The sequence below is a fragment of the Mustela lutreola genome, chromosome X, assembly GCF_030435805.1.
Source record: "Mustela lutreola isolate mMusLut2 chromosome X, mMusLut2.pri, whole genome shotgun sequence".
Taxonomy (NCBI): domain Eukaryota; kingdom Metazoa; phylum Chordata; class Mammalia; order Carnivora; family Mustelidae; genus Mustela; species Mustela lutreola.
Window position 1 is genome coordinate 131,272,203 of NC_081308.1, and position 21,739 is coordinate 131,293,941.

General features: G+C 51.5%; 1 protein-coding gene across 7 annotated transcripts; it reads right to left on the reverse strand.

Annotated features, from left to right (window-relative positions):
- Positions 1 to 14,844: 14,844 nt before the first annotated feature.
- Positions 14,845 to 18,800, reverse strand: PNCK (pregnancy up-regulated nonubiquitous CaM kinase). Of its 7 annotated transcripts, none has more exons than XM_059158293.1 (12): positions 18,714 to 18,800; positions 17,942 to 18,011; positions 17,628 to 17,759; positions 17,237 to 17,311; positions 16,988 to 17,126; positions 16,732 to 16,855; positions 16,469 to 16,544; positions 16,258 to 16,370; positions 16,091 to 16,169; positions 15,906 to 15,993; positions 15,609 to 15,753; positions 14,845 to 15,247 (listed from the first exon to the last, which is right to left on the reverse strand). In XM_059158293.1, the coding sequence occupies exons 2-11, from the start codon at positions 18,007 to 18,009 to the stop codon at positions 15,616 to 15,618; spliced, it is 1,032 nt and encodes a 343-aa protein (XP_059014276.1). In that variant the 5' UTR covers positions 18,010 to 18,011; positions 18,714 to 18,800; the 3' UTR covers positions 14,845 to 15,247; positions 15,609 to 15,615. The 7 variants fall into 7 exon arrangements, with proteins under 7 accessions (XP_059014276.1, XP_059014280.1, XP_059014277.1 ...); XM_059158297.1 differs by having other exon boundaries at positions 17,942 to 18,073; positions 18,714 to 18,799; XM_059158294.1 differs by lacking the exon at positions 18,714 to 18,800 and adding an exon at positions 18,464 to 18,706 and having other exon boundaries at positions 16,258 to 16,319.
- Positions 18,801 to 21,739: the final 2,939 nt, after the last annotated feature.

Genomic DNA, 21,739 nt, shown 5'->3' on the forward strand with positions numbered 1-21,739 from the left:
ATGGGAGCAGGGACCCAGCACTGACCCCAGGGTTTGGCAGCCGAGCCCCAAGACTTGGCCTGGCGTCAGAGCCCAGCCTCAGGGTGGGCTGACGGGAGCCACAGGAGGACGGGAGGGGGGAGAGAGAGGGGCAGACTTGCACGTCCAAGCTCATGGCTCTCCAGCTGACGCGGCGTGGAATTTGGTCCTTGGACTGCAAAGTGACAAATGAGGCTCCTCCTGGTAGTCGGTTAAGTGTCCAGCTCTTGGTTTTGGCGCCGCTCGAGATCTCAGGGTCCCCCCTGTGCCAGACTCCATGCTCAGCGGGCGGGGGTCTGCTGCCCCTCCCCCTCTGCCCCTCCACCCACTGGTGCGCGCGCACACTCTCAATTCTTTAAAACCATGATTTCCAACCACAGAGACACGGCAAGAGGTGGAAGGGAAGCCGGAGGGTGGGTGGGAACAAGTGCTCCGCACTCACAGTGAGGGTCCTTGAGTCCAGAGGAGATGGGCCCTGGGCTAGCGTCTGTCCAGGGGGCGTCCGCACCCGGGAACCAGGAGCCCAGGCCACCCCTCCTCCTTGAACTCCTTCCTACAGCTGTCCAGATGCCCCCATGGGAGCTGGGCGATGTTGCCTGGGCCCCCACATGAGAGGCCAGCATTCTTGATGGGCAATGCTCTCGATGGGCATGGTTGGCAGAATATCAGCCCCCCAAAGATGGCCACATCCTAAATCTGGGCCCTTGTGAACATGTTACCTTAAGTGGCAAAAAAGCACACCGCAGACGTGATTAAGTCAAGGGTCTTGAGATGGGGAGACTGTCCTGGATGACCTGGGGGGGCCGGAGCATCGTCCCAGGCATCTTTACAAGGGAAAGGGGGATGCAGGAGAGAGAGAGGAGGAGACTCCACGGACGAGTCTGTTGTTCTGCCCTTCCCAGCTTCTAGAGGCTGCCTGCATTCCTTCCTGCCTCTTCTCATCTCTCCCAGAGAGAGATGCCAGGACTCCGGGATCATGACCTGGGCCAAAGGCAGTTGCTCAGCCAACTGAGCCCCCCCGAGGCCTATGCTGTTGCTGTTTTAAACCACTGAGATTGTGGCAGCAGCAGCAGAAAACCAATACAACTGGTGACTTAGAAAAAAAATGGCCCACCAAAAGAGGGGGGATGCTTGCTTATTTTGATCTTGGATCTGGATAGAAGTGGGGGGGAAAAGGGAAATTTGGCCCTCAAGAATTTATAGCCACAAGGTGAAATTTTTCATTGAAAAGATAAAGACATCGAGCCCTGGATGCTCCAGGATTTTCTTCTTGGAGGAACTAAGGGACAATGGTCCGACTGGGAGCACAGCTCCGGGATTTGTCTAGAAGCTTCTTTGGCTTAGCTTGCACACAGATTTTACTAGATTGGAACAGCCCAATAAAAATAGCAAAGTTTTTAAAATACGTTTTTTAAAAGTTTTAAATGAAGTGGTCCAGAGGGAGGATTGCCCAAGAGTGTGGCAGAAGCATGAATTCTCTGTGCAGACGTGTCCTTTCAATACAGGCCTGTAGGTGGGCTAGAAAGACTAGAAGGGGCTATACCTGGGTATTTGCCCTCTGCTGGACTCTGATAAAACCCCAGTAGTTCAGGATCTGCTGCTCTAACTTGCCCTGAGGGCAGGCCTTGTAAGACCAGACCGCTCTGGTGTATTTCAAAATGTCTACTTTCCCCTCCCACCACCGGAAGTGTGAGACCTTTCTCCAATCTTCACTGTACAAACCTGGAAGGGCTCCTGGAGATAAAATTCTTAAAAGTGTTGGGGCCTCCCTGAGATCAGCGCCATCCCTCCCTGGATTTTTTTTTTTTTTTTTAAATGTCAGACGTGTCCACCCTGAACTACAAGTAAAGTTCAGGTTTTCCCAACCCAGCTCTGTTCTGCTAACCTGTGATTCTCCAACTCTCCCTGTCCAGTGTTTGGAGCAGTGGTTTGCCCCGTCACCTCACTTCTCTGATGGATCTAAGATTGTTGCCTGTTGATGGCAGCTGACCAGAAGCCGGAACTCTCCTGGGTCTGTTTTCATAGGCTGATTGTTTGGTTATCATTACGAGTTATGTTTTACGTTTCTTCTACTTGAGTCAGAAAGCCTGGATGGTGAAGCTTCACTTAATTTGTTCCAGGGTCTTCAGGGACTATCGTCCCCCATCTGAAAACAATTGATTCATATATTTTGCCAAGTTTTCGAGTGATATAGGGCATGAAGGTAAATTCTGGACCCTGCTACTCCCTCATGGCCGTTATCAGTATTGAATAGTTTTAAGCTTTGTTAAGATAAATATGCATGCTAAATTTTCTAGAGTGAATATCATAGAGTGTACTACTTCCAAAGAAGTACAGGAAAAGTCCCAAATATTGAGGAACTATCTCAGTCCAAAAGAGGTCAAGGAGGAAAATAAAGAAACGAATATTGGAATAAGTAGAAAGTATAAAATAAGAGTTTAGAAATTAATCCAAACACCACTTAAGCAAAATAAATAGACTAAATTCTCTAGTTAAAGATGGGGCTTTTTGAAAATCCAGCTATAAGGCATTTATTTATAAGAGACACACCTAAATAATAGGACCTCACCCCATGCCCAAAAAGTAGATTGAAAGGGCAGGACAAGTGAGGATATAATAAATAATCCCCCAACAACAACAACAGCAAAAACAGCTACAAGGGGGCGCCTGGCTGGCTCACTTGGTAGAGCATGCACTTTGTAATCTTGGGGTCATGAGTTTGAGGCCCACATTGGGAGTACAGTTTACTTAAGAAAAAATACTATAAAGTTGTACAAAATTGACAAAAACAATCTTGAAGATCTGGAAATCAACCGAAGGTATATAAATAAACCAAGAAGCGAAACTTCAGGAATCTGTGGCATCCTGGCTTAAGTTTGTTCCCATCCTTCCGGCTTGTTTTGGCATGGGCCAGGGCAAGGCAGACCACGGAGACCAGCACCTTCTCCGCCTAGGTTTGAGGAAAGCTAACTCAGTTTGGAGTGGTGGATAATACCTACATCCAGCGACATTCTCAGTGGAAGTGACGTCGCAGAGGCAAACCAGCCAGGGAGCGCCAACAATGCAACTCTACTAGACTGACACTCGGAATGTGGTCGGGGCAAGCATATTCCTGGCTAACCGGAAAATGGAGATGTTTCAAACTAGTCATGCTCTCCTGGACTATCTTGAGGCTACACGCCTGTATATAGGAGACTCAAAAGGACCCAGTGGAAACAAAATACAAGGCAGACCTGCAAATAGCCTGAGCACTCAAAGAGCTCCCTACCCGGGCACACGTCCATTGGCAGTGCACACGAGTCTTACTAGCTGGGTGGCCCAGTTGGTTAAGCATCTGACTTGATCTCAGCTCAGATCTTGATCTCAGGGTAGCTAAGTTCAAGCTCCATGTTGGGCTCCACACTGGTCATGGAGCCTACATAAGAAGGCAGTGGGGGTGGTGCCTGGGTAGCTCAGTCGGACAAGTCTCCGACCCTTGATTTCAACTCAAGTTAACAATCTCAGGGTCATGAGATCAAGCCCCACCTTGGCTCTGTGCTCAACCAAGAGTCTGCTTCTCTCCCTCTCCCTCTGCCCCTCCTCTGCTCAAATAAATAAATAAATACAAACATAGTGACTGCACACTGGAGGGGACATATTCCACACAACAAAGAAGCAGACAAGTGACAATACACATACACACACACACACAGAGCAAAGACAACCTCAGGAGGAAAAGGGAATATCGGAATTCAGCATTGCTGGAAAACATCATCCCAAATGCTCAGTTTTCAACAGAAAAATTTACAGACATGTGAAGAAATGGCAAAGTATGATCCACATTCAGGAAAACAATCAGGCAATAGAAACTACCTATGAGTGTTCCCAGATGTTAGAATTAGCAGATAAAAACTTCAAAGCAGGGGATCCTGGGTGGCTCAGTGGGCTAAAGCCTCTGCCTTCAGCTCGGGTCATGATCTCAGGGTCCTGGGATCGAGCCCTGCATCCATCTCTCTGCTCAGCAGGGAGCCTGCTTCCCCACCCCCCGCCTGAAAATCTTAAAAAAAAAAAAAAAAAAAAAACCACTTCAAAGCAGTTAATATAAATATATTCAAAGTACTAAAGAAAACCATTGTTCAAATAGTTAGAGGAAAGTAGGACAACAAAGAATCAACAAGAAGACACTCTTGATTAGATTACAGAAATTAGTTCTTTAAATAACTAAATGGAGGGGTGTCTGGGTGGCTCAGTCGGTTAAGTGTCTGACTCTTGGTTTCAGCTCAGGTCATGATCTCAGCGTCATGGGATGGAGCCCTGCATTGGGCTCCATGCTCAGTGGAAAGTCTGCTTCGGGGTTCTCTCTCTCCCTCTGCCTCTGCTCTGCCCCCTGTTTGTGCGTACGCTCTCTCTCTTTCTCTAAAATAAATAAATCCTTTTTTTTTTAAATTTAAATAAAGGGTCACCTGAGTGACTTATTTGGTTAAGCGTCTGCCCTTGGCTCAGGTCATGATCTCAGGGCCCTGGGATCGAGACCCACACTGGGCTCCCTGCTCAGTAAGGAGTCTGCTTCTCTCTCTTCTTCTCTCCCCCCTGCTTCTGCTCTCTCTCTCTCTCTCTCTCTCAAATTAAAAAAAAAAAAAAAAACTTTAAAGTGATAAAAAGTAATAATAAAAATAACTTAATGGAAATCATGGAGTTGAAGAGTATAATAACTGAAATGAAAACTTCTCTAAAGGTATTCAAGAGTAGGTTCAAGATGTTGGAAAAAAGAATTAGTGAACTTAAAAATAGATCAACATAAATTATCCTGGGAACCTGGGTGGTTCAATTGGTTAGATGACCGCCTTCAGCTCAGGTCATGATCCTGGAGTCCCAGGATTGAGTCCCGCATTGGGCTCCCTGTTTGGCAGGGAGTCTGCTTCTCCCTCTGACCCTCCTTCTTCTCATGTTCTCTCTCTCTCTCATTCTCTCTCTCAAATAAATACATAAAATCTTAATAAATAAATAATCCAATCTGAAAACCAGAGAGAAAAATGATTAAGCCTCAGAGACCCATAGAACAACAACAAGCATGCTACAATGAGTGAGATGAGATGCTTTGAAGAAGAGAAGAGAAAGGGACAGAATAAACATTTGAAGAAATAATGACATAAACGCCCAAAATTTTATGAGAAACATTAATCAGACCCAAGAAGTGCAAAGAATCCCAAGTAATATAAATGCAAATAGAGCTAGTCATAGACACTTCATAGTCAAAGGTACAAGCCAAAGATAATCTGTTTTGAAAGCAATAAGAAAAAAATGACCCATGCAGAAGGGAACCACAACAAAATTAGCAGTTAATTTCTGATCAGAAAGAGTGGAGGCCAAAATATAGTGAAATGACATTACCAAAGAACTGGGGAAAAAACACTGTCAGTCAAAAATTCTATATCCAGGGACGCCTGGGTGGCTCAGTTGGTTGGACGACTGCCTTCGGCTCAGGTCATGATCCTGGAGTCCCGGGATCGAGTCCCGCATCGGGCTCCCAGCTCCATGGGGAGTCTGCTTCGCTCTCTGACCTTCTCCTCGTTCATGCTCTCTCTCACTGTCTCTCTCTCAAATAAATAAATAAAATCTTTAAAAAAAAAAAAAAAAAGCAATTTAAAAAAAAAAAAAAAATTCTATATCCAGCAAAACTGTCCTTTAAAAGTTGATGGTTAAATGAAGTGCCTGGCTGGCTCAGTCAGTAGAGCATACGACTCTTAACCTCAGAGTTGTGAGTTCAAGCCCCACTGGGTATAGAGATTGCTTAAAAATAAAGTCTTTTTTAAAAAAATTAAAAGTTGTGGTGCCTGGGTGGCTCAGTCATTAAGCACCTGCCTTCAGCTCAGGTCGTGATCCCAAGGTCCTGGGATCAAGGACCACACCAGGCTCCCTGCTCGGCAGGAAGCCTGTTTCTCCCTCTCTCACTTCCCCGGCCTGTGTTCCCTCTCTCACTGTCTCTGTCAAATAAATAAATAAATAAACAATCTTTTAAAAAATTAAAAGTTGAAGATTTAAGAAAGAGAGAGAGAGAGATTCCCAGATATACAAAGACTGAGAAGACTCACTGCTAGTACAATTCTTTACAGGAAATGCTAAAAGAAATCTTAGGCTGACTCCAGTTTGTAACTTGAATTCAAAGGAAGAAATGAAGAGCAGAAAAAAATGATTAATATGTGTGCTAAAATAAAAGTCTCAATATGTTTTTCCTCATTTCTTCTCTTATCTTCTTTACAGGACATAAGATTGTATAAAGAAAGCAGTAATTACAACAATGTATTATTGGCTTTACAACCTATATGTATGTAATATATACATACATAACATGAGCTGTGCCAAAGAGGAGGGAAAGAATGCAGCTATATTGGAGCAAAGCCTCTACATTTTACCAAGATTGAGTATTAATGTGAAGTGGATTGTGATTAGTTAAGATGTATATTGTAATGTAATTCAAGAAATATATAGTTTGGGGCGCCTGGGTGGCTCAGTGGGTTAAAGCCTCTGCCTTTGACTCGGGTCGTGATCCCAGGGTCCTGGGATCGAGCCCCACATTGGGCTCTCTGCTCAGCGGGGAGCCTGCTTCCTCCTCTCTCTGCCTGCCTCTCTGCCTACTTGTGGTCTCTGTCTGTCAAATAGATAAATAAAATCTTTTTTAAAAATCTTTAAATATATATATATAGTTCAAAAAATCAATACAGAAAATAAAATGGTACATAAAATGGTAAATAAAAATATTTAATACAAGAGAAGGCAGTCAAAGAAGAGAGGAACAAACAAGAATGGAGATATACAGAAAACAAATAGCAAAATAGCAAATGTAAGCCCAACTCCATCAATCATTACACTAAATGTGCATTGTCTAAACACCCCAATCAAAAATCAGAGATTCGAGGGCGCCTGGGTGGCTCAGTGGGTTAAGCCTTCAGCTCAGGTCATGATCTCAGGGTCCTGGGATCGAGTCCCGCATCGGGCTCTCTGCTCAGCAGGGAGCCTGCTTCCTCCTCTCTCTCTCTCTGCCTGCCTCTCTGCCTGCTTGTGATCTCTGTCTGTCAAATAAATAAATAAAATCTTTAAAAATAATCAGAGATTCGAAAAAGCAAGAGTCAAGTAACTATATATTGTTTCAAGAAGACAAATCTGGGGCACCTGGATGTCTCAGTAGGTTAAAGCCTCTGCCTTTGGCTCAGGTCATGATCCCAGGGTCCTGGGATGGAGCCCCACATTGGGCTTTCTGCTCAGCATGGAGGCTGCTTCTCCCTCTCTCTCTGCCTCCTTCTCTGCCTGCTTGTGATCTCTCTCTCTCTGTCAAATAAATAAATAAAATCTTTTTTAAAAAAGAAGAAGACAAATCTCAGATTCAAAGACAAAAATAGATTTAAGTTAAAAGGATAGAAAAAATATATCATGCAAATAGTAAGCATAAGAGAGCTGGAGTGGCTATATTAATATCAGATAAAGTGGACTTTCAGACCAAAGCTATTGTTATAGACAAAAGGGACATTTCATAATAACAAAAAGTTCAGTTCATCAGGAAGACATAGACGATATAACAGTTACAAGCATATACATATCTAACAACACATAAAGTAAAAATGGACAGAAAGGAGAAAGAGACAATTCAACTATGACAGTTGGAGATTTCAAAACCCCACTTTTCTATAGTTGATAAAACGAGAAAGAACATCAGCAAAATGTAGAAAACTTTTTATTTATTTATTTATTTATTTTTGTCAGAGAGAGTGAACACAGGCAGAGTGGCAGGCAGAGGCAGAGGGAGAAGCAGGCTTCCTGTTGAGCATGAGCCCGATGTGGGACTTTGATCCCAGGATGCTGGGATCATGACCTGAGCCGAAGGCAGCCACTTAACCTACTGAGCCACCCAGGCGTCCCTATAGAAAACTTTTTTAAAGATTTATTTATTTGAGAGAGAGAGAGAAAAAAACACAAGCAGGGAGGAGGGACAGAGGAAGAAGGAGAAGCAGATCCCCCACTGAGTGGGGATTCCCAATATGGGGTTTGATCCTGGGACCCTGGGACCATGACCTCGGCCAAAAGAAGATACTTAACCAACCGAGTCACCCAGGCACCCCACGATACAGAAATTTTAAACAACACTATCAACAAACCTGACCTAACTAAAATCTCTGGAACATTCCACTCAACAAATGCAGAGTACTCTTTTCAAATATGTATGGAACACTCTCTAGGACAGACTATAACTTAGACCATAAAACAAGTTTCAATACATATAAAAGGACTGAAATAATACAAAATATGTTCTCTGACCACAACAGAATTAAATTAGAAATTAAAAACAGAAAGGCAACTAAGAAATTCAAAAATATTTGGAAATTGAACAAAACACTTCTAAATAACCCACAAGTCAAAGGAAAAAATTACAAGGGAAATTATAAAATATTTTGAACAGAATGAAAATGAAAATTCAACACATCAAAATTATGGGATGCAGCTAAAGCAGTATTTATGAGGAAATTTAAAGCTTTAAATGCCTCAACCAGCAAAAAAGGGAAGGGTCTCAAGTCAACAGCCTAGTGATCTACCTTAATAACCTAAAAAAAGAAAAGCAAACTAAATCCAAGCAATCCAACATAAGATTGGTGTAGAAATGATTGACACAGAGAACAGAAGAAAAATAGAGAAAACTGATGAAAACAAAAGTTTGTTCTTTGAAAAGATCAACTAGGGGCGCCTGGGTGGCAGTGGGTTAAAGCCTCTACCTTCGGCTCAGGTCATGATCCCAGGGTCCCAGGGTCCTGGGATCGAGCCCCACATCCGGCTCTCTGCTCCTCGGGGAGCCTGCTTCCTCCTCTCTCTGCCTGCCTCTCTGCTTACTTGTGATTTCTGTCAAATAAATAAATAAAATCTTTTTAAAAAAAAAAAAAAAGAAAGAAAGAAAAGATCAACTAAACTGATCTTACCTAACTGATCAAGAAAAATTACCAATATCAAGAATGAAAAGGGGGCCATCAATACTGACTTACAGAAATTTGAAGGATTCTAAGGCAATGTTTTCAACAACTTTATGGCAACAAATTAGACAATTCAGATGAAATGGACAATTCTTATAAAGAAACAAATAACCAAAATTGACTTTAAAAGAAATAAAAAGCCCGGCTAGCTCAGTCGGTAGAGCATGAGACTCTTAAAAGAAATAAAAAATCTGAATAGGTTTATAATAAGCAAATAAATTGAATTAGGAATTTAAATTGTTCCACAGCAGAAGAAATGAATAAACATTTCTCCAAAGAAGGCATCCAGATGGCCATTAGACACATAAAAAGATGCTCAACACTGCTAATCATCAGGGAAGTGCAAATCAAAACTACAATGAGGTATCATCTCACACCTGTCAGAATGGCTAAAATCAACAATACAAGAAACAAGTGTTGGTGAGGATAAGGAGATAAAGGAACCCCCTTGCACTGTTGGTGAGAATGCGAGCTGGTGCAGCCACTGTGGAAAACAGCATGGAGGTCCCTCAAAAAGTTACAAATAGAGCTACCCTAGGACCCAGCAATCATACTACTGGGTATTTACCCCAAAACACAAAAACACTAATTCAAAGGAATACATACACCCCTATTATTTTATAGCAGCATTATTTACAATAGCCAACTAATGGAAATGGTCAATATATGAATGGACAAAGAAAATGTGGTATATAGACAATGGAATATTACTCAGCCATGAAAAAGAATGAAATCTTGCCATTTGCAACCAGGTGGATGGAGCTAGAGGGTATAGTGCTGAGTGAAATAAGTCAGAGAAAGACAAATACCCTATAATTTCACTCATACATGTAATTTAAGAAACAAAAACAAAACAAAATAGAGAGACAAACCAGGAAACAGACTTCTGGCTCTATCAACAAACTGACAGTTACCTGAGGGGAGGTGGGGGGATTAAGAAGTACACTTGTGGTGAGCACTGGGTGGCCTATGGAACTGTTGAATCGCTATATTGTACACCTGAAACTAATATAACACTGTTAACTAAACTGGGATTAAAATAATGGGAACACCTGGGTGGCTCAAAAGGCTAAGCGCCTACCTTCAGCTCAGGTCATGTTCCTGGAGTCCCCGGATTGAGCCCCGCCTCGGGTTCCTTGCTCAGTGCGGAGCCTTCTCCCTCTCCCTCTGCTCCTTCCCCGCTGTTGCTCACTCTCTCTCTCTCTCTCTCTCAAATAAGTAAATAAAATCTTTTTAAAGATAAAATAACAAATTAATTAATTAATGTTCCCACAAAGAATTTCCAAGCCCAGAAGTCTTCACAGGTGAATTCTACTAAATAACATAACTGAAAATATATGTCAATAGAAAAACCTGCATCAAAGTGATCATGGCAGCATCAGTCACAGTAGCCGAAAGGTGGAAACAACACAGATGTCTACATGGATTAACAAAATGTGGTCTACCCGCACGGGGGGAACATACTTCAGTTATAAAAAGGAAACGAAGTACTATTACACGCTATAACACAGAAGACCTCAAAAACACTGTGCTAGACCTAAGAAGCCAAACACAAAGGGTCACATGTTGTATGATTGCATTTATGTGAAATACCAGACTAGCGAATCCATGGAGACAGAATGTAGATCAGTGGTGGGGGAGTAGGGGCATTGGGGAAAATGGGGAGTGGCCAGTAATGATTTGGGGGGGTGGTGATGAAAATGTTTTTGAATTAGATCGCAGTGAAGGATGCACACTTTTGTAAATATACTAAAAACCAATACATTGTACATTTTAAAGGATGAATTTTACAACATGTGAATTATATCTCCATAAAATAAAGCAAATTCTAAATCTGAAAGGAAAAGGAAAAAATATTAACCAAAAGAGAGTTATCAGGCAAAGTAGACCGTAAGGCAAAAGCATTACAGTATTACTAATGCATGCCGCCAGATTTTGATCAGATATTCCACTTCCTGTAATATGTAGCAACTCCAAACTCATCTGTACTTAATAACCCAACTTAAAAATACATAAAGCCATCGTTAAAGGAACTGTAAGAACAAATTGAGAAAGAGCCATCAGGCCTCTTCTTGGGGCATCATGTGTGGCAGGCTTGGCTCCCCTGAAAATGACAGAAACTATCAGCAAGTCCATGGGGCCTAGGGGTGCCCGGGTGGCTCCGCCGGTTGAGCATCCAATTCTTGATTTTGGCTTGCGTCATGATCCGGAGGTCGTGGGATCGAGCCCCGCATCAGCCCCCTCCGTTTGCCGCTCCCCCCCACCCGTGCACGCAAGCAGGTGTGCACTCTGTGTCTCCCTCTAAAAAAAATTTTTTCAAATCTCCATGGGGCCTGGAGATGAGATCTGGAGATGAGGTTGGTACATTTATCACAAAAGGCCAGATAGGGTTGAAAAATCCTGGAAACCTCTCAAAGGAAAAATCTAATCCTGTCATCACCCTCCAATGGCTCCCCAGCGCCCTCTTGAGAAAGTTCCCTTTCCAGGCCAAGCTCTAGCCACTGGTCACAACAGCCCCCATCAACCAAAGTGGGTCGTTTGTTATTTCCCAAACACTTCGCCCGTCATGGCTTGCGCACCTGAGAAGCCAGGGATGGAGGCAGGGCTGCCTGGACTCAGCTGGAGGGGAGGGAACATGCTTGCCGTGGCCACGCGCCACCGAGTTGGGAGCAGGAAGGGCTGAGTCCTGTCTGCTCCGCCATCTCATCTCGTGAATAAGCCCATTTCACTCCTGGGTTTGACTCCTTCCCCCCTTCGCCCTCCGTTTAGCCCATGACAAGTGATCTCCACCTTTCCAGTCCCCCTTCAGCTCCCTGGGCACAGGCCCTCTCCCCTCCATGCGGCCCTCCCCAGACCTGTGTCCCTGCCACCAGCCCCTCCCCATCTGTCACACCAAACTCCAGAGAGGTCCTTCTGGGGCTCAGACCGCACGCTGCAGCTCTGGCCCGCGGAAGACCTCCAGGTTCCCATTTCCCAGAGAATGTCAAGAAATGGAACCAAGGCCTGGGGCTCCCCCTTTTTCCTCACACTGACCACACGCACTCGCCCAGAAGCAGTCAAGCAGGAGAAGGCTGGGGGCGCCTGGGTGGCTCAGTGGGTTAAAGCCTCTGCTTTCGGCTCAGGTCGTGATCTCAGGGTCCTGGGATCGAGGCTCTCCCTGGGATCAGGCTCTCTGCTCAGCGGGGAGCCTGCTTCCTCTTCCGTCTCTCTGCCTCCTTGTGATCTCTGTCTGTCAAATAAATAAATTTTTTTAAAAAAAGAAATTTCGTTGAATTCTGAATCACTTTGGAGACTAACTCTCTAAAATAAAAGAAGGCTGTGGGGCCATTTGACTTCTCTGTGCCTTAGTTTCCCCACATGTAAAACGGAGATGACAAGGAGAGGCTTGAGTTTACACATACGATGCTCTGTGAAAGAGGGCCTGGCACCCGGCACCCCGCAAGGCCCAACATGATGTTTGCTCCGGGTCTGCAGAGAAGGTTCAGAAACAGTCTCTTTTGCTCTGTTTTGGTGCCCCTTCAGGCACCTCCAACTCGCAACCCCCCAAACCGCCCTCATCTCTTTCCCAAACCCACCCCACTGAACCCTTCTTGGTAAATGGACCCAAACCCACCTCCTTGGTTGCCCGCCCCGCTCACCACAGGCTCCCGAAGAGCTCCCAGGACCCCCCCACCGCAACCCCTCTCAGGATCCCTGTCCCCATGTCCAGAAACGCTGCCACCCACAGCTTCGCTCCAAGACAGAGTATGGGACCCACCCTGCGTGGTCCACAACCAGGGCACTCGCTTCCTGCTTCTTTTCGCTTCCTGACTGGTCCCTGGCAGCCGGGAAGAGGCCACTGGATCCCGCTCCCCGCTCGCAGTGCCCAACTCTCCCAGCCGTCCAGGCTCAGCGCCAGCTGCTGGCCAGTGGCTCACCGCGGCTCACAGACTAAAGTCCGGCTCTCACCCTTCTGGGCCTCTCACCCGCGGTCCCCTAAACGCGAAATGCTCTCACAGAGCCCGCACTCCCCTACCAACAAGCTCCCTCGACATCCCCCCCATGCTCTCCCCCTCTGATGAGTGGAAGAAGAAGGATGCCGCCCCTGCCTGCCCTGGCGGCCCCCCTATCTCCGGACTCTCAGATGGGAAGGGACGGGCTTATCCCCCAAGTGAGGACTTCACCAGGGCCCGATTTGGGGAGGGAGGGCAGTGGGGAGGAGGGCAGCGGGGGGCGGGGAGAGGAATGGTTTTGAGAAGCGGCCACAAGTAGTGAAGAACCGGGAGGCTTGACGGATGTTTTTAGATGTGATCGTGGCGCCGCCTTCTGGTCGGAGGCCAAATTGCACCCCAGTTGGGTCGGGCGAAGCTGCGGGTCTAGCGGTCTCGGACGCAGCGCGACTCCTGGAAGGCCGGCTCTGGCGCTCGGGCTCCCGGCTCCCTGAGCAGCCCGCACACGACGTTCCCCTCGCAGGTCACTCCTATCATCCGAGTAAGCTAACCGCCTCCATCCCAGGGCCTCCTGCCCGAGGGCAGGCACCTGGCATGCTGGGCCCAGCAGCTGGCACAAAGCAGAGGCCCAGGTGTCCAGTGCAAAGACACTACGTGTTGGGACAGGAGATGACAAGGGGCCCATGGGAGCCATGCACAGGGCAGTAGAGCGCAGGAAGTGGGCAGGAAGAAGCTAGGAGAAGGAAGGTACAGATGGGTGTGCAGGTGTGCATGCCTGGGAAGGAGCGGGTGTGTGCATTCCCCGCTCCCTGCAGGCATGCCATGCCTGGCTGCTCTTCTCAGTGGAAGCCAGGCCCCCTGGGTCCAACCCCAAACACTGCTGCAGCCCGCCCCAGCCAGCCCTGCTTGGGCCTCACTGGCTCCCCCGAGGTCCCAAAGATCGACAAGGATCCGTATCCCCTGCAGTGGGGAAGAAGGGGAGATGAGCATGCCCAGAACTCTGCTCTGGTCAGGACTACAGTGGGTTAGGACTACAGTCAGGACTACTGTGGCCCTAGGGGTCCTCCCTAATGAGGGAGGAGGAAGGCCTGGCAGGGCCAGGAGAGGCTCATGGTCTCAGAAGGCAGGACTCTGGAGCCCGGCCCAGCCAGAATGGGGTTCCCAGGCACAAAGGCCATGCAGACCAGAGGACTAGCCTCTGCTATTCCCACCAGAAGCCATCACCAGCCCAGCCCGGGTGTCTGCGCCAGTGCCCCGTCCCAGGAGCATCGTCCCAGGAGCATCGAGCCCTCCCCTCCCCCGCCCTGGAGCACATGGGCTCCAAGCCACAGGACAAGACAGGTGTTGAGCCCTCGCTGGGGCCTTCTCCTGGCCACGGAGCTCCCAGTCCACCTTCTGGCGCCGGGGTGCCTTTTGCACAGGAGGTGCCGGCTGGAAATGCTCTCTGTTGGGCCAGGGCCATGGAAAGGTGCGGGAAGGAATGGAGGAGACAGCCCAGGGCTCGGGTCACCCTCCAGGCTCCACTGGGCCTCCACTTCCCCGTGAGCCCTTTCCAGCCCGGCCCTGCAGCCCATTCCCAGGGGACCGGAGATGGCACTCCTCAGATCCCAGTTTGGCCGCCCACAAGGCTTGAGCCGCCTCCATTTTCTCCCAAGGAGCCAAAGCCACATGGTGGGCTGACTGCTAGGGTGGCTGGCCGGCCAGGCCACCTCCTGCTGGCACTTTGGAAAATCTTGAACCCCTGGGAGGTTGCATGCCAAGGTGGGAGGGAACCGACACTCAGGTGGCTGTGGGTGAGGTCACGTGCTGGGGTCCTGTGGGCAGTGGGCCTGCCTCCTTGGCTTCCTTCCCACAGGTGACATCATCCCCTCCACAAGCATCCCCCGTCCCTGTCCCTTCCCCTCCCTCCAGCTCACTACTGGCCCATTGCTCTGTCTGTCTTTATTGATTCGGGGAAAACTGGAGGGGGCTGGAGGGCCACGACACAAAGCGGGACCACCACAGTCAGCAAAGCACAGAGCGGCGTGCGGGAGGAACTACCCCTGGAAGCCACCTTGGCTCCGAGAGGGGGTGTGGTGGTGACAGTGGAGGGCATCCCTGTGTGTCCCCGTGCACGCAACCCATCAGCCCCGAGGCACAGAGGGCAGAGGGGAGTTCCACTCCTGCCCCAGTGCTGTGCACCACACCCACACATCTCGAACTCCAGCAGAGGCCAGCCCAGGGTCCTGGGGGTGAGGAAAGCGGTCTGGAAGGGGCCACCCATGGGAAGGGGATCCAGAAGTCAACGCACTTGGACACAGCGTCTGCCTGGGGGGGAGGGGGACAGAGAAGCACGGGAAAGGAGATGGTCAGGAGGGGCCCCCAGCCTGCCCCACACCACCTGCTCCCAGGCAAGGCTCTTAGCAGCAGTGCCCACTGGGTCTCAGCAGCGAGCACCTCGTAGCTCCTCACGGTCCCCTCGGTCCCCAGCCCCCACTGGCCTCTATCATCTGCTTCTCCTCCTTCATCTCCTTCCTGTTGGCTCCTTCCCCTCTGCCTCCACTGTCTGCACTGGCCCCTCTGCTCTGTGGGGTCTGCCCTGCTTAGTTCTTGGGCACCCGGAGCCCACCTCCTTCCAAGTTCACTCAGGAGTCAGCTCCCAGCAGGTACAGGGCCCACACTCGCACACCTGGGCATCACCACTTGGGGGGCTGGCCAGACTGGAAGCCAGGGTGGCTGTGGCGGGCCACCCTCCGCTCCGACGCCTCCTCGCCCTCAGGGCTCTGGCCCAGCTTGCGGATGTGGCGCAGGAAGGAGGTGGCGTTGAACGCTCGCTGTGGGGATAGAGGGGTGTCAGGCCACGCCCTGGCCCTAGCCCCAAGAATTTGAGGACCACAGAGGCCATTGGCAGCCCAGGCTAGCCCCCTGAGGGGCGGGGATGGGGGGCAGCCTCGAGCCGGGTCCACAGACCCGTCCCCACACTGACCTTCCAGTGGGTCCGGGCAAAATTCTTCTGGATCTGCTCACTGACTGAGCCCAGGATGTCCTTGTCAAAGGCTGCATCCCCCGAGATCCTAGGGTGAGGCCAAGGGTCAGCGGGGGGCGGGTGGGGGAGGCTCTGAGGGTGTGGTCCCTCTGGCCCCGGGACAGGTTGGCATGGGTCCCACTCACCAAAGATGCTGTAAAGCCTGCTGGCAGGTGAACCTCTTCTGGGGATCTCGCTCCAGAAGGTGCCGAATGAAGTCTTTGGCTGTAGTGGGGGAGGTCGGATCAGCCCAGCCCGTCCGCACCCCCTCCGCCACCCCCACCCCTGAGCTCAGGGCCAGCTTCAAGTTCACCTGATTCTGAGATGTCATCCCAAAAGGGAGAGTCAAACTCGTAGCTGGCCCTCAGGATCTGGCTGAAGAGTTCAGGGTCGCTCTCGTCGTAGAAGGGGGGGTACCCACACAGCCTGGCGCCCACACATGGATCACCCGGCTGCCCAGCCCCCCCCCACAACCCAGCAGAGAGCAGGCAGGCAGAAGAGGAGCCTTCCCAGGGGTCACTCACAGGATGTAGGAAATGACACCCAGGGCCCACACATCCACAGCCTTCCCGTAGGGTTTCTGCTCCAAGAGCTCCGGGGCTGGGGGTCAGAGACAGAGGGACGCGTGCCCGCACGCCCACACGCCATGCCTTCAGTGCTGCCGGGCTCGACCTGCCTAACCCTGGGAATGACCCAACACCGCCCCTGGGCCCGGTATGTGGCTCCCCGCGGTGCCCCATACCGCTCCCAGTCCCCCCACGAGCCTCAGAGTGCCCCGCTCACTGACCCACATATCCCGGGGTCCCACAGGCAGTGCCCAGCATGTTGCCAGCCTGGATTTTGGAGAGGCCGAAGTCGGAGACCATGATTTTGGAGTCCTCAAAGGGCGTGGCGTAGAGGAGGTTTTCAGGCTGTGACACACCAGAGAAAGTACCAGGTCAGCCCTGGCGCAGCCCCTGGTGCGGGGCACCGTCCAGTCCCCCAGACCCTTGGTGCACAGGGAGGCTGGGCAAGGCCCCGGCCGGCAGCCAGAGGGCAGGCACCTTGAGGTCTCGATGCACGATGCCCAGGCTGTGCAGGTAGGAGACGGCCCCGAGGACCTGGCCCACCAAGTGGCTGGCGTCTTTCTCCGTGTAGGAGCCACGCTCCATGATGCGGTCAAACAGCTCGCCCCCTGTCACCCTGCGAGGAGTGCGGGCTCAATGATCGGGCCTCCACTCCCCATCCCGGCCCATCGGGCCCCCACTCCCCACCCAGCCCCGGCCACCCCAGCCGGCCCCTGCCCTCCTCACAGCTCCATGGCCAGGTAGAGGTGGGAAGGGCTCTCGTGGACGTCCTCCAGAGCCACGATGTTGGGGTGGCTGACCCTGCAATGGCAAGAGACAGGCCCTGATGGGCCATGACGGCCCCCACTGGGCCCCTCAGGGTCCAGGAGGGCTTTGTCCTACCCCTAGCCCCTGCGCTGGGAAAGCCTTCCTCTCTCTTCTCTTCCTCCCTCCTCTGCCTCCCTTCCCTACCACAGGCAACCCCTGTCCTGTCCAGCAAGGCAGAGCCCCAGGCCAGGTGTTCCTGGGGCCGCAGAAAAGGCAGGGCACTCTCCCCAGCCCCCCAGCCCCACCCGCACCCGCACCCCTGGACGCTGGCCTTGAGCCACCGGCAGGCTGGCCAGCTTCTGGCTCACACCTGCGGAGCACTGCGATCTCGTTCTCCACCAGGGCCTCCTTGCCTCGAAGGGCCTTCTTGGGGATGCACTTGAGGGCAACAAGGTGTGAGGAGCCCCGCTCCTGGGCCAGCATCACCTCAGAGAAGGCGCCCCTGAGGCGGAGAGGGGGAGGGGGGAGGCAAAGAGCAGGAAAGGAGGGGGAAGGGGTGGGGAAGGTCCTCCCAGTCCCGCGCCACACAACCGGCCCCCACTCAGTCACTGACACACACACAGCACATCCATTGACACACATTCGCTGACACACACATACACACACACACACACACACACTCACGAGCCGAGCTTCTCCCGGATCTCATAGACGCTGCTGATGTCTTCCGTCTGTTTCTTGAGCAGCAGCATGTCTGCGGGGGGTCGGGGAGAGATGGAGGGAGGCCCCCTGGGCGAAGCCACTCTCAGCTACCCGCTGAAAAACACCGAAACCACCCCCAGCCCGGATACATCTTTCCCCTCCCCCACCGCCCAGGTCCGCACTCCCATGTGGGCGACTCCCAGCGAGGCCACCGCATACACTCCTCCCCTCCCAGACACGAGGCCACCATCCGGTGCCCCCCACCCTGGCACCCCGACGGCGATCAGCACCCAGACACCCCCTCTGCCTCCGCACAAGCGAGTCAGCCGCGATCGGCCTCCTTCCAGAAGGCTCCGAACACCCCCACCCCATTCCCTCCAGGCCCACCACCATCCACAGCGCCCACAGACACCTCCCCCCCTACCCCCAGGCCTAGACCTGCCACCCACGGCCCGGCGCTCACAGGCACGCGCCACTCAGGCCACCAACCCTCCTGAGATGCACCTGCGACCCCCGTGCCCAGCCGCCTGCCACCGCCACCGCCACCCACGCGGCTGCCCAAGCGCAGCCTGGCCCTGGGCGCCTCGGGGCGGGAGGGATTCGGCAGCCTCGGCCTCCCACGTCTCGAGCTGCGTGGGCCGCGCCGGGCTTGACAGGTGTGCGCGGGGACGCGCGGGGGCTGCGGCGACCGCGGCCCGGAATCCCACGCACCCCCGCCCGCGCGCATCCGCGCTGAGGAGCGCCGGGTGCGGACCTGGAGCCGAAACCGCAGCGTCGCCTCGCGCAGTGGCCGCCGCGCCGAGCCCCCCGCCCGCGCCCCGCCGGACCCGCCCCCTCCGCGCGCGCCCCCGCCCGCCGCAGGCGACTGAGCCGGCGATGGCCGAGCGAGGCCTCCGCGCTGCAGGGCGCCTTGTAAGGCAATCCGCCAGTGCGGGCGGGCACCGCCTCCCCTCCGACTCATTCATGCCAGTTCCTGCCGGCTCCCTTCCCTACGGGGCCTGACTGGGCCAGCCCCAGGGCCTTTGCACCACCGGTGTGCTCCACCCGGATGTCTCTTCACCCACCTGTTGACACGGCTCTCTGCCTGCCTTGAGGTCTCTTCCCTAGCTCCAACCCTGCTACTGGCATTTCCATCACCCTGGCCTGAGCTCCCCCATCAGCACTCAAATGGAGGACAGCAGCAGCCTCCCCACTGGGCTCCTTCTGCCTCTAACCCCATCCTTCCCCACTCCTACCCACAGTCTCTTCCCCCTGAGCAGCTAGAGCATTTCCTATATTGAGACCACTTCCCCCGGCCTCCAGACCCTCCCGCAGCTCTCCATGCCAGCAGGAGTTGAAGCACAAGTCCTTACAGTGGCCTTCCCTGTCATTGCCCTGGCCCCTTTTCACCCACTTTCCCCCTTGCGCAACTAGCTCAGACCAACTCCAACCACACCGGCTTCCTAACTGGCCCTCAAACACACCACACATGCACCTGCCCCAGGGCCTTTGCACCTACCCCCACAGCCCTTGCACTCACTACCTCTCTGCTTGGAATGCTATTCACTCAGCTATCTGCTTGGCTTGCTCCCTCACTCTATCAAGTCTCAGCTCCAGGTTCACCTCCTCAAATAGGCCTGCCCTGCCCACTCAGCCCCGTCTCTAATACATCACTGGGCCTGCCCCGTCTACAGAAGATCTGTCATTGCAAACCGACCTTCTCTGCCTTGTCTGCCCCATCAGTACCTCCACTCCCAGAAATTGTCTCTGCCCACCCAGCTCAGGGAAACACGTGCGGGGTGACTGAACTCAACCTTTCATCCCAACCGTGAGTGGATTCTTCCCATCCGATCCCATCTCGGTTCTGGCCCTCTTCCTAGGGCGTCTAGGCCCGCCAGGGATAGGGGAACAGGTGTCTTGGCTGTTGACAGGAGCACATCCATATGGGCCAGTGCTGCAGGGCTTTCATAGAGCCCCAGGGCCCAGGGACAGCCTGCCGAAGCTCTCTCCGCAGGGGTCTGTGGGCCCTGGTGGGACGCAAGGTTTTGTAAGAGGATCCACAGGACAGGAAGAGGTTTTTCAAAATCATCTTTCCAGAACTCAGCCCCCGCGTGTCTCTGTTCAAAAGTTGGCAAGTCTGAGAGGGTTCCTCCACTTCCTGTTCCCATCTACCTTCCCCGGTTATCCACCCAGTTCACTCAAGAAGGTTCCAGGAGCCCCACCTTACCTGCTTGTCTAATCATAAGAAATGGAATTTAAGGGGTGTCTGGGTGGCTCAGTCATTAAGCATCTCCCTTCCACTCGGGTCATGATCTCAGGGTCCTGGGTTCGGGCTCCCCCCTCAGTTGGGAGTCTGCTTGAGATTCTCTCTCCCCCTCTCCTTTTGCCCCTCCTTTCTCTCTCTCTCTCTCTCTCTCTCTTTCTCAAATAGATAGATAAATAAATAAATAAATAAACCTTAAAAACAACAACAACAACAAAACCGTGTGGCCCATCCAGACAGTGGAAGCGCTATGAAGCCAGAAGAAAAGAACGGATCTTGAATACATACAGTCACTCTGAAAACAGTTACATGGTGCATGAGGCCCTTTGTACAACATTCCAGAAAAGGCAATACTGTAGATGGAGTAATCAGATGGACAGTGGCCGGGGGCTTGAGAGAGGGGGGTAATGTCTGACCCTGGAAGCCCAGGAGACGTTCAGGGCCGTGAGGCTACTCTGTGCAGAGCTGTGATGGGGGAGACCCTGGATAAGTCACAACTCAGAGAAGCAAACAGCAGGAAGAGCAGAGCCTAACATCTGCAAATGTAAAAATAATCCTTTAGGAAACTGGGGGATCTCAGGAAGGAAGGCCAACCGGGCACAAACAATCTAGGCATATGGCAAGTGTACGACAGCATTCCACTGAGGGGGGCCGGGGCAAAGGGCCGGTGATCGCGCAGGGTGGTCTCGGAATTGTCAACTCTAGTTGACAACGTTGTTCCCTGCAAGGGGAAGAGTTAACAATTCCGAAACCACTCTGCATGCACACTGGAATTAAACAATTAAGTAAATGGAAGGCAGATGCTAGGAGTCCGCTTTCCCACTGTTTGAGTGGGATGATGCTAGAGGAGGGAGGTGCTGGAATGATCCACGTGGTGATGGGTCAGAGCTGATGATGTTTACCTTAATATACAGACGCTTGTATATATACAAAATGTGCGTATGGAATGTGTACTGGAGACGCACAGACTGTATCTAACTATATATTACATTGACCAATCTGTTATATATGTAGACATAATCTATAGGTATGTTTATAGATATGTGTTAGGATACACATAAATTTCCTTGCTCCATCAGCAAAAAGAGCCTAGAAGCTATAACACACCAGCAACAATAAGCACAGGAGAGCCAAGACCATGGTTTCTAACAGCTTTCTTTTATAAAGGGCTCCTCGGAGAAATGGCTCAGTCTAGCGCTGGGACACGAAATATGCAGGATGAGCCGGAAGCTGTTTATAATGCCAGAAAGTAAGGAAGGGAAGTGTGCTCCTCATGCGCTCTCTCTTGCTCTCAAACACAGAGTGATGGGGGCATGAAAAAGGAACACGGGAGCCCACGCGAAGAGCGCCCAGCTATCAAAGATGGGACAATTTGAGCAACATAACAAAGCAGTACAAAATAAATTTGGGGATGCCGGGGTGGCTCAGTGGGTTAAGCCTCTGCCTTCAGCTCAGGTCGTGATCCCAGGGTCCTCTGCTCAGCGGGGAGCCTGCTTCCCCCTCTCCGCTTCCCACCCCCCGCCTGCCTCTCTGCCTAC

Bases quoted from the DNA above. Each gene is read 5' to 3' on its own strand.
- PNCK (XM_059158292.1), bottom strand. From the start codon at position 18,686: ATGCGCGCGGGCGGGGGTGCGTGGGATTCCGGGCCGCGGTCGCCGCAG. The intron at 16,856-16,987 runs GTGCCTGCCCTC...GGTGTGTCACAG, and splicing joins TCGTGCATCGAGACCTCAAG to CCTGAAAACCTCCTCTACGC. The intron at 15,754-15,905 runs GTCAGTGTGGGG...CTATCCCCACAG, and splicing joins TTGCCCGGACCCACTGGAAG to CGAGCGTTCAACGCCACCTC.